This window comes from Trachinotus anak, unplaced genomic scaffold, assembly GCF_046630095.1.
Source record: "Trachinotus anak isolate AG129_WGS33_773 ecotype Australia unplaced genomic scaffold, CSIRO_AGI_Tana_v1 ptg000001l, whole genome shotgun sequence".
NCBI classification, from domain to species: Eukaryota; Metazoa; Chordata; class Actinopteri; order Carangiformes; family Carangidae; genus Trachinotus; species Trachinotus anak.
Window position 1 is genome coordinate 20,125,852 of NW_027273852.1, and position 21,917 is coordinate 20,147,768.

At 41.5% G+C, this 21,917-nt stretch overlaps 1 protein-coding gene across 2 annotated transcripts in view; it reads right to left on the bottom strand.

Annotated features, from left to right (window-relative positions):
* Positions 1-21,917, bottom strand: part of LOC139624295 (diacylglycerol kinase beta) — a 116,851-nt gene that overhangs the window by 74,212 nt on the left and 20,722 nt on the right. The window contains exons 3-8 of one of the 2 annotated variants that reach the window (XM_071483315.1): positions 14,950-15,026; positions 6,595-6,745; positions 3,723-3,785; positions 3,025-3,291; positions 702-854; positions 164-213 (exon numbers count right to left, since the gene is read on the bottom strand). In XM_071483315.1, the coding sequence (XP_071339416.1) occupies positions 164-213; positions 702-854; positions 3,025-3,291; positions 3,723-3,785; positions 6,595-6,745; positions 14,950-15,026 (761 nt within the window). The remainder of the gene's footprint in view (positions 1-163; positions 214-701; positions 855-3,024; positions 3,292-3,722; positions 3,786-6,594; positions 6,746-14,949; positions 15,027-21,917) is intronic. The other variant, XM_071483325.1, reaches the window with a different exon arrangement.

A 21,917-nucleotide genomic window follows, 5' to 3' on the forward strand; every position in this document is an offset into this window, starting at 1 on the left:
ACTACAAATGATCTCATGTAAACACAACTGCTGTCACTGCTGTGTTCACGTTACTATTCCTGGAGCTGCTGCTTGCAAAGGGCAACGTGAGAGACAAAGCACAGCGAGGAAGATGAGGAGAAGAGGAGGAGGGAGGGTACAGAAGGAAAGAGAGACCACTCACCGAGCTGTCCAGCACCCCATTGCCGTCTGTGTCATACAGCCGGAACATGACTAGAGGGGAACAAGAGAACAGAGATCCCATGATGACTCAGATGCCATCAGATAATTAGTAGCTCTGTGAAGCTCTAACATTTGCTCCTGAACTCTCTCCTGATGGCCACGGGGTTAAAGCAGTGCAGCATGCTACTTCTGTACCGTTGCATGGGGACCAGTTAGGAGAGATTAGGCTTGTCAGTGTGCACCAATATAGCCTTGGACACTAAGGAAGTCAATTGGGCACAGCAGGGCTTAAGCGTGTCACTGACCTGCCCTGTGAGGGAGGTGTAATAGTTGCTTCTAGAGCCCTGGGGAGGCAGCCAGAGGAGGAGGCAACAGCCTTATTACTCTTGCTGTCAACCTGAGCTGACATGCTACTGAGACAAGCGGCATTAGCGGCCTGAGCGCAAAACACACATTGCAAATGACAGCTGCTCCCACTCCATATTCCTCTGAGAGGAGCTGACCCCCACCGCCCACATCCCACCATCCCTGTCACTCACACTCCAGCTTGTCCTCTGGCGTCCCCCTCTCGAGCAGGGAGAGGTAGCAGACGATGTCCTTGAGGAAGACCACCTGGGGCGACGGCAAAGGGGGGCCCTTCTGGGGCGATGGGCTCCTCCGCAGTGACAAATGCTTCTCAGAGTGGCTCCTCTCTGTCGATGCACAACAACAAGACTTCAAAGTGACTCACAGCACCCGTCACACTCTCCACTCCGACGGTGAAATTAATGGAATGAAGAGAGTAAATTAAACATTTAAGGATTAGTGGAAAGGATTTCGTCATAAGGATTAGTCTGAAAGGGACAGTTTCAGAAAAAAATAAAACTCTGAACCCAGTGTAACAGGCAGAGACAAAACAGAACAGTGGAGAACAGGTTAACAAAACATTATTTACACTACAGACAGAGGCTGGTGATGCCACAGGCTGCTGACCAAAACTATATGACATCATGTGACAGGGATAACAAATCTGTAAAGCTATAACTGGATTAGCAGCACCTGGATGGAGCGAGTCATGTTCAAGTCAAAAAAAAAATACAGCACTGAATGATGAATGTTTAAATGTCAATCAAAACAAACCTCTGACTCTATCCCCTTTACTCACGTTCCTTCTACAGGAGGCCTTTTTCAAACAGGTGTTCAAACTCTCAGCTCACCTTACAATCACCTGGTTTATCTCCAGGGAACAGGACGTATAAACTTTTATTAGATTTCTTTTGTAATCATTGGAATGAGGCCCAGTAAATAAAGGACTGCTAAAGATGTTGGTGAGAAAGACCAGGCCCAGATAAAGGGGCTATTTTATAGGTTTTCTTTGTTGCTGAACATGGTTTCTTGCCGGGAGCGGGTGGTGGTGACTGTCACTTGACAAGAGCTTTGGCCATTGTTGCGTTTACAAGACAATAGGCCCTCTGAACAGCGCTACACCATCAGGGCAGACTTGGGGCTAAAGTGAGCCACTATGGGAAAGTGACACGACAGGCCGGGGCTAGCTGGTTAGTGTTTGTGTTAAATAAAGTCAACACTTGTCTCTCTGTAAGTTTGATTCAGCATCTGCAGATGGACTCACTGCACAGCCCCAAGCTCAGTGTGTGTCAGTCTTTTATACCATGTTTGTGGGTCACATTCTCAGAACAGCAAGTTCTACGTTGTCACGTTTTTTGTACACAAACCAACATCACAGACGATAATACAGAGTTTACCGTGTGTTTGAATACTCTTGGGAACATTGATTAAGGGTTTCACAAGTAGTGAGTTACAGAGGAGAACAGAGGGAAACACAGGGTTTTCTTCCCATTTACTGCATGGTCATCTGTGACAAAGTCCATGACTAATCAAACACAAAATCAGGTTGTAGGGTCTTGAGAGATTCATTGATTATGGAGAGTGCATAAGCAAAAAAAGGAAATTTCCATGACATTAGCATGCTAACTTCAGTAGAAGAAAAACTGTGACAGAGACAAGAGTCTGGAGACAGCTGTTGGTGAGTAAATTAATCTGATTAAGCTGAACTGGTAAGTAAACAGATGTTAATGCTAATGTTAGCTATGTAGCAAAACTAACAAATAGCTCCTTTAAAACTGTCGTTAGTACTGTTGTGTCAATATTCTGTGGAACAATATACTGCAGTGCAAAAATGTGACAATATATATACAACATGGAGGTGAAAAAAGGACAGTAACTATGTTCTATATGAAGTAAATCAGACTAGTTATGGCTTCCAGCACTTTCTAATTTTATCTGCATACATTAAATTCTAGGAGCTACTACTCCACTAATGAAGTGTCAGAGGTCTCAACCACGGCCTGAAAATGCTAATATTTCTGAAAAATGTCCAGAAACCTAAAATCAATTTGGGTAAAGATATTTAAATTGGGGTTTGTGGTCAGCTTTATATCAGCTTTTTTCTTAAAGCTTTTTTTTTTTTTTTTTGCTTGCAGAAAAACTTTTTTTTTAAATTTAAGAGATACTTTCTCTCTTTTGCACACAGTACATATAAACATATAATTAAACTAATAAATTATTCAGTGTCCACAGAGAGTCCACAGTGATGTCTTCAAATATCTTGTTTTGTCCAGAGATTTTCATTTTATAAGGATATAAAACAGAGAGAATCAGCAAAACCTCACAGATAATTTAATGAATTTCGATAATATTTGTATTTGATAAACTTTTTCATGTCAGGGACCTAAACTGACACAAATTAGATCACAGACGCCCATCTGATAAGATTTTTGTTTTAATTTGTTTTATTCCAGAAAGTGTTGGAAACTCATGACCAAATAAATGGTCAAACATTTTGTCACCTGCTGTCAGTCTCACCTGGTGAGAGTTTGGGGGACACCGGCGACCTGGCGGGACCAGCGTTGGGCGTCAGGGCATTGCTGCTGCTGCCCTCTGAGGTTTTGACCTGGGTGCAGGGTGATCGGTGGGGCCCCCCAGGCGTGTGGCCCCCTGTCCCTGAACGCTGTGAGGAGGAGCGAGATGAACAAGGGGAGGTGGTGGCTCCAGAGCCTGTGGTGCTCATCACGCTGGAGTGCTCCGGTGTGTGACGACCCATAGCAGACAGGATGCTTTTCCCATTCATCCCTGAAGAGGGAGTGTGTGTGTGTGTGTGTGTGTGTGTGTGTGTGGGGGGGGGGGGGGGCACCGAACGGGACAGGGTGGATGAAATAAGAGAGAAAAAAGAGAGGGGAGGGGCAAATTAGAAAATAGAAATTATGGAGTGCAGGGGGAGGGGAGGAGACGATAGGTGCACAGAGAGTTGGTTCATTGTGAGGAGCAACATAAAGAAACACTGTTAAACTTCACAACAACTCAAATACACACAGCTCAGGACGCATAGAGGAACAGGAAGCAGGTAAAATCACTACACTGCAGTGGTGTCATCAACTGATCCACAGGCAAAGTTACCACGAGCTCACATCAACACAACAAAAACACACCAACCACCACGGGAGCAGGAGGTTATAGCCAGCAGGACTCTTGTGCCATTGAGGCAACATCACCCTCATGAGTACCTGTAATGGGGGCACAGGCCACTTCGGTTTGAATAGAGATGCCTGCGTCAATGGAGCGGGCATCTGTGGTCAGTCATTGGTTCCAGGCAGAAAGGAAAAACAGCGGCAGATGCAGCAAGAATGAGTGAACATCAGTGAAGAAAGAATACTTTAGATATGCTGTAGTTTCTAAGAACAGGCAATGACCGTTTACAGGAACCAGAAACGTATTAGGAGAAATGTTGAGTTAAGAGAGTACATCAAAATAAAAGCCCTATTTTTGAATCCTGTGTCAGGAGCAGGCCTCACTTATAAAGTATGTTGTGGGACAAGGGATTAAAGAGGCAAATAATATAGTTGTCCAGGCAGAATAAATGGTGGCAATATTGTTCATTTAATCTCTTTGTTCTGACTGAGAGCTTCAGATGTAAAGACCACCTGGTAGATGACAGACAGATAATGGCAAATAAAATAAGTCTACACCACAACAGCCAATAAAAACATTATTGGAAGATCAGATGGGCCTTGTTCATGACATGTTATTGAAGATTACCACCAGGTGGCAGTGCAGGCTCTATCAGCTGTAACACTAAACACACTGAAGCAGCTGCAGACTCCCCACAAATCACTGACCTCTAATTCACTTTTGGACATTCGAGAAGATAAAGTGAATTCATTATAAACAAAACAGTCACTCACTATTCAAGCTTCCTGTTCATGATACATTTGCTTTTTACCTTGAGCAGTAGGTGCGATGTGAGCAATGCTGCTCACCTGCTTGTCTGTGTACTTTGGTCACACCTGGAGGGTCAAAAGGAGCATCCAGTAGAAGCAGATCACAGCAGAATAATCTGCTAGTCCTCAACATGGGGACATCTTTTCTTATTTTGTAAAGTGTGCATATAACGGCGGCAGGAGCATCAGATTACTTTCTCTTCCAACTCTGCTGCTGACCTTTTGTCATATCCTGATAAACTGTCCAGAGCTGAAACAATGAGTCAATTAATGGAACATTAATCAGCCTGCTATGAGAGTCTGATGAATATTGTCAAAGTCAATTAATCATTTTTATAAATGTTCTCAGATTTCAGCTTTTAAAAGTGTGAATCTTTGCTACTTCTCTTTCATAAATTGTCTTGAATTTTTATCTTTGAGTCTTGAACTAATGATTAGTTACAACAAACTTCAGCTCTGGAAAAGTCAAATGAATTTTTTTTTATAGACAAGGGGTTGCTACAAGCTAAGACAACTGAGACACTGAGACCCTCAGGACCAGTGATGCTACCCAAAGTGAAATGCTGTCACTCACATTTAGCCGCTTTACACTTGCTGCCTCTTACTTTTACAAGCATTAAACCACAGAAATAGATTTCTAATTCAACAGTCCATCTGTCTCCTCAGCTGCTCTGCAGTGAGGAGCAGACAGGCAGAACCCAGAGCCAGGGCCCACGCAGCACTCAGGTGGAGGATGGAGGCAGGCAGGGTTTATATACTGCACAGAGCCCGGTGCAGGAGTCGACCTGCAACGACCCACTGATGTCTGTCCTCTGCTCTGGTCAGTGTCTTTTTCAAATCTTCTTCTAACACAGAGACTGAGTCAGTATGGACTTATGTGCAAAGAGACAGTTTGATCAAAGCTGTAATCCATGTGATCTGACAATATTTTAGTTTTGTTTTGTTTTTTGTTTTTTTTTGTCTTTGGTGCTAACTGTGCAACTGTTGTGGTGTTTTATTATTATCAGTATTATCAGTACTGTGATGTTGATGATTTCTGTGATCAGTCTTCTGTTGAGGTTTTTAACTGCTCCAACAACTCTTCCAACCTGAACAACTACAGAGGTCGTTTTTTTTTAACCCTCTGATTCAACCAACAGGAGTGTCTCCTCAAATAAGGACCCTACAGCGGCAGGCGTACCGGGCCTTGTCATTGTTACAATAATAAACACACAGATTGTACCAAGAGCAGTGTACCTACCTTTGTTGCCATGGTTACTACAATAACAGTTATGCCTTGTTAGGTTTAGGAAAAGAATGAACACCGCTCTCCTGTGTCTTATGCATCCATCCACCACAACCTCCTCCTGACATGGACTTTGTCGCTCTATAAACTACGTCACCGCACTTTTCCCTTTGCTCCTGTCATCATTACTACGACCACTAGATGTTGTTTAACAACAAAACCTAACTATGGGTCAGAGTAACTTGCTGACAGACGACCTTTGGGCTTGATTTTTACAGGGGGACAGTCTTGGATGTTCACCCACCAAGAGAACCTCAAAAAAACAAAAAGGCCAACTGATCAAACACTGTGTGACCTCAGCCTCTTCAACACAATGAGATGTATTCTCAAGAGATGGCCACCAACAAAACTAGGGCTGGGTTCTGATAGTTGGTAACATTTTGGATCCGGTTTCAAATTGGTAAATTATCCAACTTCACTAAGCTCTGCAGCCAACGAATCCCTTTTAAAATCTTTTGTTAACGTTCAGTTAATCTTTTTTGCTTCTCTCCCTGATGGGATCACTCTCAACACTGTTGTTAACAACAAACAGGGTGGACTTAAACTTTCCAAAGTCAAACAACTGGAAAATACAATATTTGCTGCATGATAAGTCTTAGGAAACTCACATACCTACTACATCATTTCTTATTTTTTGTCTCAAAAGCTTTACTAGAACAGGCATTGACTAAAGCTGCTCCATTTTCCTTATAATTGAGACCAAATTGTTAAAGCCTGTCTTAGAAAAGTCCAGATAATTAACAGCTAAATACCAGTAAATATTTAGGAAACTATGAGTAAAGCTTCCAGGAAACTGCCTGGAAAATACAGGACCTGTGACATAAAGCTTGGAAGACTTCATGGATGAAACAGCAATGAACACAAGCAGCCTACCCAGTAAGCTGGCTCCTGCTCGAGACTGATCGGGAGAGCAGCCTCCAGTTTTGCTCTTGAAGGAGGTGAAGAGGTGCTGACACAGCTCCTCTGGGATGTCATTCTCCAGGTAAGTGGCCATGAAGAGCTGGAAGCCCTCATAGTCGATGGGCTGCGTGGGAAGGGAAAGAGCAAAAAGGTTAACAGGATTATTGAGGAACAGGTATAAATAAAGTTCACACTAACCATGGATGGATAGTCGGTTTATTACAGCAATGAGAGAGGAGGAAAATGTGATGGTCTTTTCCGTTCAAGTTGATCTGCCCTGAAATGGAAGATTTGGGATGACATGCCAGGTTTTTTTCTTTAAAAAAATGTGACACATGTTCATGACAATAGCTGTGTCCCAATTTAGGGGCTGCATCCTTCGGAGGCTGTATTTGAAGACCAATTATGTTGCAGCTGTGCTACCAGGCTGTTCCATTTCGAAGGCTCCTTCAAACAAGGCTGAGAAATGCGTCCCAGAGCAACAAAAGATCCAACAGGTGAATCCTTCGTGGCCTAACCTGTCCCAAGATTGACAGCGCACTGGTAATGAAGGCAAACAACATAGACAGAGAGCCAGAGGATTACTCTTTTAAATGTAAGTATTTGTTTTCAGATCAGTTCAACAGCTAACAGTAAAACAGTTAGAACCAAGGCTGTTAAAACTTCAAGTTTTTGTGAAAAAAAAAGTTATGTGCTGACAGACCTGTGCTGTGCAACGCAACGCAACGGTAAGGGCAGGCACAGCTGAGGATTCATCCTTTGTGGTCTACAACAGCAACGAAGGGTCACACCTTTGTAGACTACGTCCTCTGAAGGATCGAGACTCTGAACTGGGACACAGCTAATATGGTTTTAAGCCATTTAAATGAAAACATTCTTTGTAGATTTTATAGCATGTCCCCGTTTAAAGGTTAGTAAAATGTCAGAAGCACAAAGTCTGTCACACCAGTCAACTGATCTCTGAGGTTAGCAGGGGCAGGATGGAGGTGCTGGAAGCTGCATCCAGATACAACCCTCAGGTTTAGAGTCTTCATGAGTTAAAACAAAAAAAAACAATGTAAAGAAAGAAATACTGACACCAGCACAAGTTATATCAACATTTCCGAGTTGTAGTGCTGAAAACAGAAAATGTAATGCTTCTACAAACCTCCTGCAAAACCCCCCTCCCTCCCTCAGCTGCCCCTCACACAGCCATGAGGTGGGTGCACAGTAGCACTGGACTCAAGGACCCCATGAACTTTGGCCCTTTCCCCTCTGGCAGGGTGACAGACCATCTGCAGCGGCTAAGGCGGGGTTATGTTATGTTAGTGGACAGAATGTGCATGCAGTCTGCTGACACAGACACCACACAGCATGCAGAGCCCGCCGGGCTGAGGCTTACTTGGTTGAGAACGTCTTGCTTCTGTTTAACAGTTGGAAGAGTGAAGAGGAGAAAGGAGGAAAGAAAGAAAGGAGGAAGGAAGGAGGAAAGAGCGAGGGAGGAGTGGGTAGAAGAAGAGAAGGGGTTAGCTACTTTGTTTGAGGTAACATGTTCAGTGAAGATGCTGGTGGTGGTGGATGGAGTGCAGACTAGGCTGGCTGCTCCTCCTTCCTGCAGGGCCTGTCTGGTTCTTACTGTGCTGCACTCAACCGTGGACACTTAGTCATAGCCTGGAAACCATCTGACACAATTCAGCCCTTAAAAAAGCCAGTCTGAACCAGATTCCAAATTAAAGACTTTCAATTGGGATTAACCTGCAAACACCTGTATTACATCACATGCGATGGTTGTATTGTTTATGCTGGCTCACTGGCATAACTGACTGACACCAACAATAACCAGAGTCATTGATAAAACTCTCAAAAATCTCAATATGCAGCTGCAGTCTGTTGCATGACGACATTAGACAGTAAAATGAGAAGTGGATGCTGCCTGGTGCTCGCCAGTTACAGTGAATGGAGAAGCGCATGCAGAAAGATACAGTAACAACATGGTTTTATTATTTCTGTTCATTATGTTACAATACAAACAACACAAAACTATCAAGAACACCATACATTTGAATTTAAAAAGAATCTCACCAAATTCACTGTGTATTTGTGCAATAAAGAAACAAAGTTTATTGTTTTAAGTAACCCTGATAAATTAGGTTATTCTGAGGGGTCTTAACTTACGCTAAAGGCTTTGTCATATCCTGTGGGAGTTGACTTCAACAACTACAACAACACCAGTAAAATTGTAATGATAACATATCGTTTTTAGCAATATTTTGTTATTTTGTAAAAGTCGTCACTTAGAGCCTTAATATTAGTAGTTACACCAGTTTTTTCTTCCATCTTTGGTCATCTGTTCTCTCTGTTCCGACACAAACATTTCATGACCAGACTTTTATTGTGGAAACTGTTGTAGCTTCATTTATGTTATCTGTGGTTTTATGTTCTGTGTATTTATGTCTTAGGCTATGTAATCAGAGCTGGTTGATTGGGATGGGAGGATTTTATTTCCATGATTTTATAGATTAAAAAAATGAACATTTGAACCTTGGAACAACCGATGCAATTTTCCGCCTCTTTGTTAAGTTATCGTAAGTTTATTTCCCTGTTTTTCTAAAGCCACACTCAACTCAGTCTCATCAATCTGGTCCAAAATGTCTATGCTTTTATTTTCTATTTGTGGTTCTTCCATTTCTCCACCACCTTTAGTATCCAGGTCCCCACATTGGCTCACCAGATACATCATGCTCACCAATTTCAACTCTCATCACCCACTTAATAAATCCAAAATGTCTGAGCCAGAGCATAATCTAATGGCTGATGACTGTTTAATAAACTTTATTTTGCCAGATAAAAAGTGACCTATTACCTGGGATCACCCTAGGGTCCTCTACAACACACAAGGCCTAAATCCTTCTTTTTCCTACATGAATGAATTGTTTTGTATATATTGAACTGTTTGTTTTATATATGATCACATCAGTAACACTAGTGTTTGTCAAATCATTTCTCAGTGTGCATGTGGTCAAGATTTCCTCCCAGATCTAGTGCAAGTAAATGCAAATAACTTAAACAAACGAATAAGACTGTACTACAGTCTAACTCTAACCATTTCCTCAGGGAACATTTGGTTCACACCAAAATAGGACAAAGTAAAGCTGATCCCTTTCGCACGTCAAGACTTAGTGGAAATGTGCTTCTAATATTCTTCTGTTCAACGCTGGAGCTGCTGTAACTGACGCCTGTCATAAAAGAACACACCGTGATGAGGATCCTCCTCCCTTGGCCCTACACTGTTGACCTAACCCAGCCAGGCATCATTCATATCACGCTCCTCTCCTTATTTGGCCATATAAACCATGAGGCTTTAATTTGCTGTGCATCGTTTAGCACAGCAGCTCCAGATAAATATACTTATCCACACTGCTGTAGAAAACACACACACACACACACACACACACACACACACACACACACACACACACACACACACACACACTTAGATGGACTATATATGATAATAAAGCACAAAAAGCTGTTATTATATTTTGTGGATTGCCCTGAGTGTAAGTACACCCAAACGCATTTGTGGAAATTCTCGTCCCTCTGGAAAACATGTTCACCCCTGAGTCTAGCCGGCGATCATCTCCCCCATGAGAGGACTCACACTCAAGGCTGCCAATCTGTGAATATCCCCCGAGGGCAGCCATGACACATTTACATGGTACACTTAATCTTTTTCTCATTTTGGGCAGAGCATGGAGGGGGCTACTGTCCCCAGACCCCAGATTGGCAGAGCAGGTCTCTCCATTTGAAGAATAATGTTATCAGACTGAAAAAATGAGAGTGCCATTTGTGGTAAGCTGCAATCACCTGCGAGTCTGAGAGGGGCTTTAGACCACACATGAACAGAGGGGGATAAGAACATGGGATCCTTGTGCACTCTAGCTTAAGGCTTATCTTTTTTTAAGGTCCCATATTGTATAAAGGTAGATGTCCATGTGTTTTTGATTATAAAGCAGCTCTAGGTTCTATATTAATACTTTGAAAGTATCAAAGCCTCAGTCCACAGAGAAATGCACACAGCCTGTATTCAGAAACTGAGCCTTAAAACCAGCCGTCAGGACTTCTGGAACTTTGTGATGTCACAACAAAGCAGTCACTGCTCTCAGCCATGCCCCAAGCCCCGCCCACCTGGACCCACCATCCAACCTTGCAGGATTTGCTTTCTCAGAGTGTTTACCTGAAATCTGCTATATTTTAATTTGATCACTCAGAAAACAGTCAGATCCTCTCTTCTGATTGGCTGACTGACCTGTTGTTACTAGAGCTCCAGAGAGAAGTCTGAGAGAGGAGATGTAAAACTACACTGAGATGGTTTTTGGTTCTTAAAACCACAAATGTATCTTCTTATGGAGATCAACCATGGATATACAGTATTTTCCGGACTATAAGGCGCACTTAAAAGCCTTTAATTTTCTCAAAAAACGACAGTGCGCCTTGTAATCCGGAGCGCCTTATATATGGATTAATTCTGGTTGTGTTTACTGACCTCGAAGCGATTTTGTGTGGTACACGGCGCTCACGGCGCTCTGTCAAAATGTTTCAGTATGACTTTGGTAAACTACAAAGCTGCACCGCTTGCAGCGTTACGGCTACCGTAGTCAGGAGCGTCGCGGAGTAATACATACTGTGCTTCACCATAATATTACAGTGTGCGTGTATAAGGACCTATAAGGAGTTATTGTGAATACGCTAACGTTTGATTTAGCGGTATCACTGTGTTTTTTTTACGTGTTACAACTGAACAAGGTTGGGAGTTATTGTGAATACGCTCATTAACGTTTGAACAATGTTGAGAGTTATTGTGAACGCGTTTAATAAAGTTTGACTGACTTATCTGACTGTTTTGTTTCGCTTAATGCGCCTTATAGTCCGGTGCGCTTTATATATGAAAAAAGTTTGAAAATAGACCATTTATTGACAGTGCGCCTTATAATCCAGTGCGCCCTATAGTGCGGAAAATACGGTAACTGCTTTCTGCTGGTGGAAGGCACTGTTGGCAATATTTTATAGTGATACAATGAGGACATAAAGGTCAAACAAATGTTTCAGAGAATAGAAAGTGAGGGAAAAAAAACTGAAAAAGCTGCAGATCACACACCAGTCAGCCAAACTAAGAATAAAAAATGGTGTTTGTGCCGCAAGCACAAACACCATTTGGTTATTGAATTGTTTTTAATCAGATTTTCAGCCATTTTCTTTTTTGTTTTGTTTGAATTGTGCAGTCACTATTACAATAGAGCACGTAGTTTGTCCTAACATGCTCTCCTGTGTGTTTTCCACATTTATATCACTTAGAGAAACATAGCTTTACATGTGCTTCCAATCTGCTTCATGTTGACCATTGTGATGATGTAAATTAAATGATTTCATGTGACATCATCAGTTATGCTTCAAAAGCAGAGCCCAGCTAAATGAGATGGTGCTAAGTTAGTTGTGTATAATGGGTATGAAGTCTTTAACTGAGGGGAAACCTCTCTGTGGGTGTTAAGGACGAGCCTCTGTCTCTCTGTCACTCATCAAAGAGAATTATGGCGCTACTGATTGTTTACTGACCTGTTCAGTGGAGAAAACCCAACACTGCTGAGAGATGAAAGTGTCAGTCATTGTTCTCTCTTTTTTTCTGTTGCCCTTAATCAGTTTTTTTCTTGCTCAGAGGAGACAGGATCATAGTTTGGTTTGAAATAAACTAAATAAAATCAGTGAGAGGGAAGAAACCAAGGTCGTAGTCTCTTTTGTCACCAGCAGGCCGAGTAGATTCCACTACAGCTGGCACAATGAACCGGTGACTCATTAGAGGTACATGCACACTCTCTCGCGCGCGCGCACACACACACACACACACACATACTGATAAATGGCAGAAGCTGGGCCTTGGTGGTCATCGTGGCGCCAGGTGACAGTGTAGCCTCAGAGAGCCTACGTGAACATTAATTCAGGTTCCTGTGGCGCCAAATGTCCGGCCAGACTGTTAGTCATGTCAACAGTAACACTGAGGAGGAGCTTACAGCAGAGTGGAGGTGATAATGAAGAGAGGAGGAAGAGGAGGAGGAGGGCTGAAGAGAAAGGAAAATATAATACACAGGTGCAAAGAGGAAGGAAGATTTCACATACCATCATAAACATCATATGAATAGACTATTATTTTATATACCATGACTCCATGCTCTTCAGCTTTTTATTATTAAATATGATTGGGCTGATCACGGTCATCAGTTTGCGCCTCCTACATATAAATATTAATTCCTTCTCACAACATTAATGTGAAATTGATTATGTCAGGCTTTATGAAAAAGTGACATTAACACACGGCTTTCCCCTGACCTCTACACATGTTAAATGTTGTAGATCTAGTCGGCGTTACTTGCTATCTTATGATTATAAATTAATAAACTTGCAATCCATAATTTCTTGAGTGTTATGACTTGCAGTAGAAGTCTTCAGCATGCTGACAGTGGGGTCAATGACTGCAGGTATATGTAGAGATGTGCTGCTAGACAGAATGTGAGGATTTAATGGAGATGGGTTATACCTAAATACATATTATTTTCAGGAGCAGAGGACTCCGGACTTTGCTGTGAAGTTTATTGTTGGAGCAGCTGAGAGCAGTACAGCCCAGCAAGCTGATGTACAGGTGAAAAGACGTCCAGCTGTTTAATAAAACTGGGCTGAACTGAAAAGTATCAGTTTTTAGCATTTGAATAATTATATTTGGTAAATGTTTAACAGCTACAGGATCTCTTGGTAAATATCTGTGCAAAGGGACTAAAAAAGTAAATTCATTCACATACATTGTCGTGTTACTTGAGTTACAAGTGATGCCACCACAGTAATGGCAGCTTGTTTGTTTGCACCTACAACACATTGTTATCTATACATAACAGCACGGTTCATGAGTTCTCACTCTTAATAATCAAACTGATAATCTCATCAAACCGTATGGTGATGATGTCAAACAAAGCTAAAAAAAATACTCAATGTTTATTTGCTGCATAATAATATAAAATATTTGCTTTCCTTCATTAACATCACAAGAAGTTATTACACCTCTATGAAATATAACCTGAACCTTGAAGTAAAAAGAGCAGAGGCCACATATTTATTGAGTGAGGATACTGATTAGTCATCTAGTAGCCAAACTGAGCCAGGATGTGTCTGTTTCAGATCAGCAGGTCTAATTGATTAATTGATCAAACTGTACATTTACTTCATTAATTAGAGCAGCATCACAAAGCCTTCATTTATCCAGTAAGTATCCAGGATACACTACACTCCAGCTAAAACAGCTGGATTTCTCTCATCAGATGCCATTGTACTTGGCTCTGAAAACAAATTCTCCTTTGGTTTGGACCCTGAAACCAGTTCTGAAACACCAGTAAGAATTTAAATATAGTGTTCTGCTATCAAAACTTTGTCCTCACTGATCAATGCAAAAGGTGATGATCAATAAGTCAAACAAAACAAGGTTCATCAGTGTGTTTCAAACTGTTCCTCCTCACTGGCTGACAAAATACCTTTGCACCATGAGACTACAAAGGCAAACTAGAAAATGCAGTCACTAGAGTGCAGACCTCCACCAAGACCGATGTCAAACAACATACACCAGACTTCAGAGGAAAAATTTCAAATTCATAGTAAATAATCCAGATCTGCCCTAAAATTTAATGGATTCTTCCCTGGACAATGTCTCAGCCCTCCACCAAGTTCAGCTCAGTACTTTTAGCACAATCCTACTGACAAACACACCAACAAACAACAAAGAGACAGAGGAGGTAAAAAAACAAAACTGTGAGAAGCTGAATTTGACTTTTAATCTGCTCTCACTACACGGCAAGTAATTTTTATAGTTTACAAGACCTACAAGTGAACCAACAATTCATCTCAGATGCTCGATGTGTAATATTCAGTACAGTAGAGACACAGGAGGTGAAGAGGGATGAGAGTCAAAGCTGTAAGAAGCCAAGAAATTGGAGACAAAGTCCAGACGACAGTATAAAACTGCTGCAGCCGCGACAGTCTCCCGTTCAGCTGGGAGCTGATCTGCTGACGTCAGGCGCCAAAGTTAGTGCTGAGGGTGTGTCTCCATCACAGCCTTTATTCAAAAACGGGGGGGAATGACTAAGCATGTCTGTGATTGGTCTTACACTGAAGCAGAGGAAGCGATAACGTCACTCCATGTGTTTGTATGCGCACACACAGCAGTGCGTGTCACAGTGTGAGTAAGACCGAGGGAGACATCAACCAGAATGTGACAGAAAAAAGGAGGAAGGATAATGGAGTCAGGGACTGCACCTGCTCTGGGTTGTACTTGGAGAGTACTCCTTCACCATGAAACTCCTCCAGCACATCCTTCAGCTTCTTCGTGGAGTCTGAGGAGGGAGGGGAGAAAAATTGTTATTGCACTTATTTGTTATTGCACTTATGAAAACCTTCCCACATTTACACACAGCGAGGACATTTCCTCAAGCACTTTTTATCATCGTAGTCTCTGAGTTGAAATGTCCCTTAGGTTAAAATGCTGCTCAAAACTGAGTGAACATCTCGTTAATGAAATCCCTGATAAATACTCATCCACACAGGAAGTGCTGCATCAGTTCAGCTGAGCCTGTCACTCACCTTGTTAGTTAAAAGGAAAAGGGAGCAATGTGTTTTTCTCACTTGTGGATGCTAAACCCACATTCATTCAACACACACATACAGCATCAGAAAGCTTTTTTTCATTTTTGCCCATCAATCTACATCCAATAATCCATAATGACGAAGTGAAAACATGACAAAAATCAAAAACTGAAAAAAGTATTCAGGTCAGGTGCTTCCTGTTTGCTTTAATCATCCTTGAGATGTTTGTAGAACAGTGGTTCCCAACCAGTGCGCCAGGGCTGCGAAGGTATTACAAGTGGGTCAACAAATCATCGGCAAAACAGTATATAAATAATGTTTTTAAACGTTTTAAGATAAAATGATGTTTAAAAACTTTAATGTTTAAAAAAATAAAAATAAAAATAAAAAACATTTTAAAAAACCCATCTTTTTCCACACATCCATTTTCATTTCTCTCCTATTAAAGTGATAGTTGTGGTTATTTGATGGGGCTGCGTGAGGTCGTCATGTATGGTCAGTGTGTGACCTGCAGCAGATTCAGATCAGTGAGCTGCCAGTGAGGAGAGGCAGCAGGGACACAGCACAGACGCACAACTTCAAATAACCACAACTACATTCACACAACAATCATTTGGCCTCTATGTTGTTATGTGGGCCACCAACATTTGGGATTTTCAAGTGGGCCATGAGATGGAAAAGGTTTGAACCACTGTTTTAAACCTTGAGTCCGTCTGAGTCCAAACTGAACTGAGGGGACACAGCTAAGAAAGGCTAACACGTGTGAATGTCAGGTCCCACAGTGCAAACTAAAACCAAGCTATGAAATCCAAGGAGCTCACTGTAAACCTTTTCTAAAATGTGAGTGTTTCCAGGAGCTCAGTGCTCTCAATAAAAGTTTGGAACCAGGACTCTTCCTCCAGTCTACATCCAACTAAACTCAGTAACCAGTGACAAAGGCACACACAACACAATGCTGAATATTTTTAAATGAGAGATTTCAGTTTTTGATTTTTACTGAATTTGCAAAATTTCTAGAAGCATGTTTTCAGTTTGTCACTGTGGATTACTGAGTGTAGAGTGAAGAGCAAAAATGTCAGTTTCTGATTTAACTGTTAAATCTACAACACAACGACACGGTCTGAAAAACTCACTGAAGCCACTAACTGTGATGATCTGTCAAACACTTACAAGAGACAAATGTAAACATGTACATGGGGCACATCACCACAACACCACCACCACAAGCAGAACCCCCGCAAAGCAGCCGGTCCTGACTCTGTCTCTCCATCATCCCTGAAGCACTGTGCTGATCAGCTGTCTCCAGTGTTCACGGACATCTTCAACACCTCACTGGAGACCTGCCACGTGCCAGCCTGCTTCAAATCCTCCACCATCATCCCTGTCCCCAAAAAACCAAGGCCCACAGGTCTAAATGACTACAGACCCATTACCCTGACCTCTGTGGTCATGAAATCATTTGAGCGCCTTGTCCTGTCCCATCTCAAATCCATCACTGACCCACTCCTGGACCCCCTGCAGTTCGCCTACAGAGCCAACAGGTCTGTAGATGACGCCGTCAACATGGCTCTCCACTTCATCCTCCAGCACCTGGACTCATCAGGGACCTATGCCAGGATCCTGTTTGTGGACTTCAGCTCTGCCTTCAACACCATCATCCCGGCTCTGCTGCAGGACAAGCTCTCCCAGCTGAGCGTGCCTGACTCCACCTGCAGGTGGATCACCGACTTCCTGTCTGACAGGAGGCAGCAGGTGAAGCTAGGAAAGCACGTGTCTGACTCCCAGACCATCAGCACTGGATCCCCGCAAGGCTGCGTTCTTTCTCCTCTGCTCTTCTCCCTGTACACCAACACCTGCACCTCCAGCCATCAGTCTGTCAAGCTCCTGAAGTTTGCAGACGACACCACTCTCATTGGACTCATCTCTGATGGCGATGAGTCTGCCTACAGGTGGGAGACTGAGCGTCTGGTGACCTGGTGCAGGCAGAACAACCTAGAGCTAAACGCTCTGAAGACAGTGGAAATGATAGTGGACTTCAGGAAGAGCCCAGCCCCACCCACCCCCATCTCCCTGTGCGACTCCCCCGTGGCTACCGTGGAGCATTTCCGCTTCTTGGGAACCACCATCACACAGGATCTCAAATGGGAGCTGAACATCAGCTCCCTCATCAAAAAAGCTCAGCAGAGGATGTATTTCCTGAGGCAGTTGAAGAAGTTCAACCTGCCAAGGACTATGATGGTGAACTTCTACACCTCCATCATTGAGTCCATCCTCACCTCCTCCATCACCATCTGGTACGCTGCTGCCACGGAGAGGGACAATAACAGACTGCAGCGTATCATCCACTCTGCGGAGAAGGTGATTGGCTGCAATCTTCCATCCCTCCAGGACCTGTACACCTCAAGGACTCTGAGGCGTGCAGGGAAGATTGTAGCTGACTCCTCCCACCCTGGACACAAACTCTTTGAGACACTCCCCTCTGGCAGGAGGCTGTGGTCCTTCAGGACCAAAACCTCTCGCCACAAAAATAGCTTCTTCCCATCTGCTATTAGCCTTATCAACAAGGCTAGAGAGCCCCACTGTTGCTGATCAATTGCACCAATCACCAGAAAAAATTCCTTGTATGTGAAAACATACTTGGCAATAAAACTGATTCTGATTCTGATTCTGATTCTGATTCTGATTCTGATTCTGATTACCACACACACACACACACTCAAGAGCTGATTTCACCGATCATGTTAGCGCTCATAATCAGCTATGGACGACACTTCATTACTTTTAGTGCTCAGCAGCTTTGCAGCCTGTAATGCTTTCCTGTTTCTGTCCTGCATTAGACGTCCGCAGAGAGAGAGAGAGAGAGAGAGAGAGAGAGAGATAAGTGTGTGATCTCAGGTGAGATGAGAAACGTGATTAGAGAACATCCAGTATGATAAGAACAGGACAGTCCAGTTCACTGCATCAGCTACATGCACAATGTGGTCAGTAAAAAGAAACTCACCATCAGATGCACTCAAGTCACCAGCATTTCTACTGGAAATATAACTAACTTATTTATAACAGTTACATTTTGATATATTTAGTTATTGTTTGGTTTATAAAATGTCCAATATATGAGCAAGAATACCCAAAGTGACCAAGGTGGTGTCTTTAAATGTCTTGTTTTCTTCATCCAACTGTCAAAAATATAATGTTAGAATATAGATTTTCAGTTTAGAGCTAAACCAAGGAATATTTGATATTTTTTCACTGCTTTGTGCTTGACGGAAAATCTAAATCTGATTTTTTATTTAAATATCAGATTTAGATGCAGATTATTTTTTGTTGATCAACAAATCTTTAATCAGCTAATTGAGGAGGTCTAATTACGACCAAAAAAAAAAAGATTCTTTACACTAGTGTTGAAGTCATTTATTAACAAAAAATGTCAAATATTTCCTGGCTCCAGCTTCTCAAAAGTTACGAAGCTGCTTGAAATATATCGTTGTAAACTGGTCTACAGTATTTTTTGAGACATGAAAATATAAATGATTAAATGATAAAGGCTGCAACTAATACATTTTGGCCATCAAATGATCAGAAAAACACTACAAAATGTCACATTTTCCCAGGTGATGTTGTCAAATGTCTTGTCCCAAAACCCAAAGCTGTCCTCACATTTCAGCAGCTGGAACCAGAGAATATTTGACATTTTCGTTTGAAAAAAGTGGCATAAACTCAAAAGAGTTTGAGAGCGATTGACTACTTGATTAACTGCAGCTGTAGAAATGATGAAACCTTCTAAACAAAAAATAATCTACAGATTATTTTATATTTAAATGAACTGTTACAGTTCTGCTGTTAAAAAAAGTAACGTTACAAAACCAAGAATTTCTTGCCATTTCAATCACATCTGTCTGTTCAGCTTCAGCCAATCTGCCAAAGAAGATTATTATTTTCACGATACTGCATAATTAATCCTTTGATAATCTCTTTGATTAATTATTTTGTCTGTAAAAAATCAGAAAATGTGAAAAATATCTATCAAATATTCCAAAAGCCCAGGATGACGTCTTTTGCTTTGTCTTTTCAGTTTAGGGCTGCAACCTATGATTGATTTAATTATTGATGAATCCAATAATGACATTCTCAATTAATAAATTCATTGCTTGATGTATGAAATGTCAGAAAATTGTGATTTCCTAAAACCAGAGGTGATGTTATCGATTTATCTATTCAATTTAATGTCACATAAAAGTAAAAGATTTTTTTTTTTAAAGCAGCGGATCCTCACAAACAACAGGATGGAAGTGAAGAGTTAATCAGTTTCAGAGAATTTTATGGTCGACAGTTTATTAAACTAATCAACTACAATCAGTGCAGCCCTGATTCAGTTTACAGTTATATAAAATAATGAAACACAGCTGTTGATTCATTTCTGTTGAATCAATTAATTGTTTTAGCTGTAATTCATTATATTAGGGCGGTAACTAATGATCATTTTCATCTTCAATTAATCTGCTCATTATTTTCTCTTTAAGTTGACTAATCATTTTGTTAATTTCCCAGAGCAAGAGTTGACATTTATGTTGTTGGTTTTGTCCGAACAGTCAGATATTGAGTTTATTATCACATAATGACACAAAGAAAACCATTGTATCCTGACATTTGAGAAGACCCGGTAAAATGGAATTCAAATGATTTATCAATTACTAGAATGTCTGTGACTGATTAGTCAATTAATTGTCTCATTGCTATTTGATTATATGGCTTATTAATGACACTGACCCTTCAGCCTGATCGTGCTGCTCCCTCTACAGCCAGTGTCCTTCATTAAGTCCTTGATTGATTGGCTGCTGATACACAAGCCTTCCTGTCTGTGCACTCCTCTCCATGCTCTCCAAATGAGACCTCTCCGGCCTGCAGGGGCCTCCCCTGTGTGCACATTTGTCATGTTTCCATTACAGTCCTTCTCTTGTGCAGCTCCACTCATAAACTAGAAACCCTGCAGACCACAGCAGCAGCAGCATGAATGGGGTGAAGGTTAGCCCTGATTATTCTTGTGTCCTCTCCTGTCCAGGGTCTCAACATGTGCGCTGTAGTGTGACCTGTGTGCAGGTGGCTCCTGCGGCTGCTACCATACACACTGTGCTGCTCTGACAAGTTCATAAAGTTTACAAAATAAACTGAAAAACTAAAAACCTTTCTGGCTTCATAAAAACACATAAATGAGGGGATTATTCTGAAATAATCTGAGCTCCATGTGCATTGACGTAACATGACAGAAGCCTACATGACCAAAACAAAAACAATAATAATGTGATTTTTGTTGCAGCCTGTACCAAACAAGCATGTTCCTTTATGTCTGGAGAATATGATTTGTAGCACCACAATGCTTCATCTATGGTACGCTGTGACACATTTCACCCTTTACATTTAAATTGCATCACTAGCAATTTGGACACTTTTTGCCATTTTGATAATACTTCAACAATTAACTGTTCAGCTCTACTTTTTAGTAATAGGTATCAGTATTTGAATATATATGTGTGTAGTTGGTGTGTGTTATGTGCGTAACTGTCATCTGTCATCAGAAAAAGGTCTCCAGAAGACATAATTCTCCCTCATACATACAATTAAGTTACATATAGATCCATTACATGTGTGCACCCACACTCATTAGGCAGAGTCAAGACAGCAGCCATTTACTGTATCAGATGTCAGTATTTAGAATCTCCCCTCTGGTCAGTGACCTTCAGTCAAGCAGTGAATCTGACATAATAAGCTGTTGTGATTTTGCTTCATGTGGGTTTATTAAAGAATGACTTATGCATGATTGAGTAACTCCTCCACAGACTAGCCTGCGTGAGAGAGTACGAGTCTATTCATCATCCACAGTGAACAAGAAGGCAGATGCTCTTTTGACTAACAAATGCGGTCACAAGCAAGGGAGGAAAGAGATAGCCACGAGGCTCATCCAGCAGGCTAATGAGTGGCATTCAGAAAAATAATGTGACAACAAACATCCAGGCTGAAATCCTGGTCCGCTCTCAGCTCTCCTTCTGATTTTAGAAATGATTATGTCTGTAAAAAGGTGGAGTCTCAGGAGTAAACAAATGTCACTGAGTAGACTGATGATCATGGTAAATCTACTGAATACATGCTGAAGAGAGCTATGTGATTTAAATTGAGTGCAGAAAATGAAAAATATTACAATCATTCAAGTCTTTGTCTTAATTAGCTGATCACAGATGGATGATTAACGACGTGTTAGGACCAAGAGAAACTGGAAAAAACACGAGGAGGTGAAAACTAAAAAGAACCAGTAAAAGAAAATCAGGAAATGTTATTCTTAAATTTTTCGAAATGACTTGGAGGTATATACAGTAAATTAAAATTTAAATCAATGCATTATTCATTTGCGTATTCAAAAATGCTTCATATATCTTATTAGGTACATTTGTTGCTTCTGGGACTGTATACCTGCTTAACCCTCTGGAGTCTGTGTAGACACTGGTAGCACAGTAACACAGCTGTATTTATATATCATATAGAGATAAACTGAGAAAACCAGTGAAGTGCTGATGCAGGGCTTATTCATTTCTGTAGACCATAAACCTTTTCTTCTGACATAGGAATTTGTATTATTAATATTTTCAGTA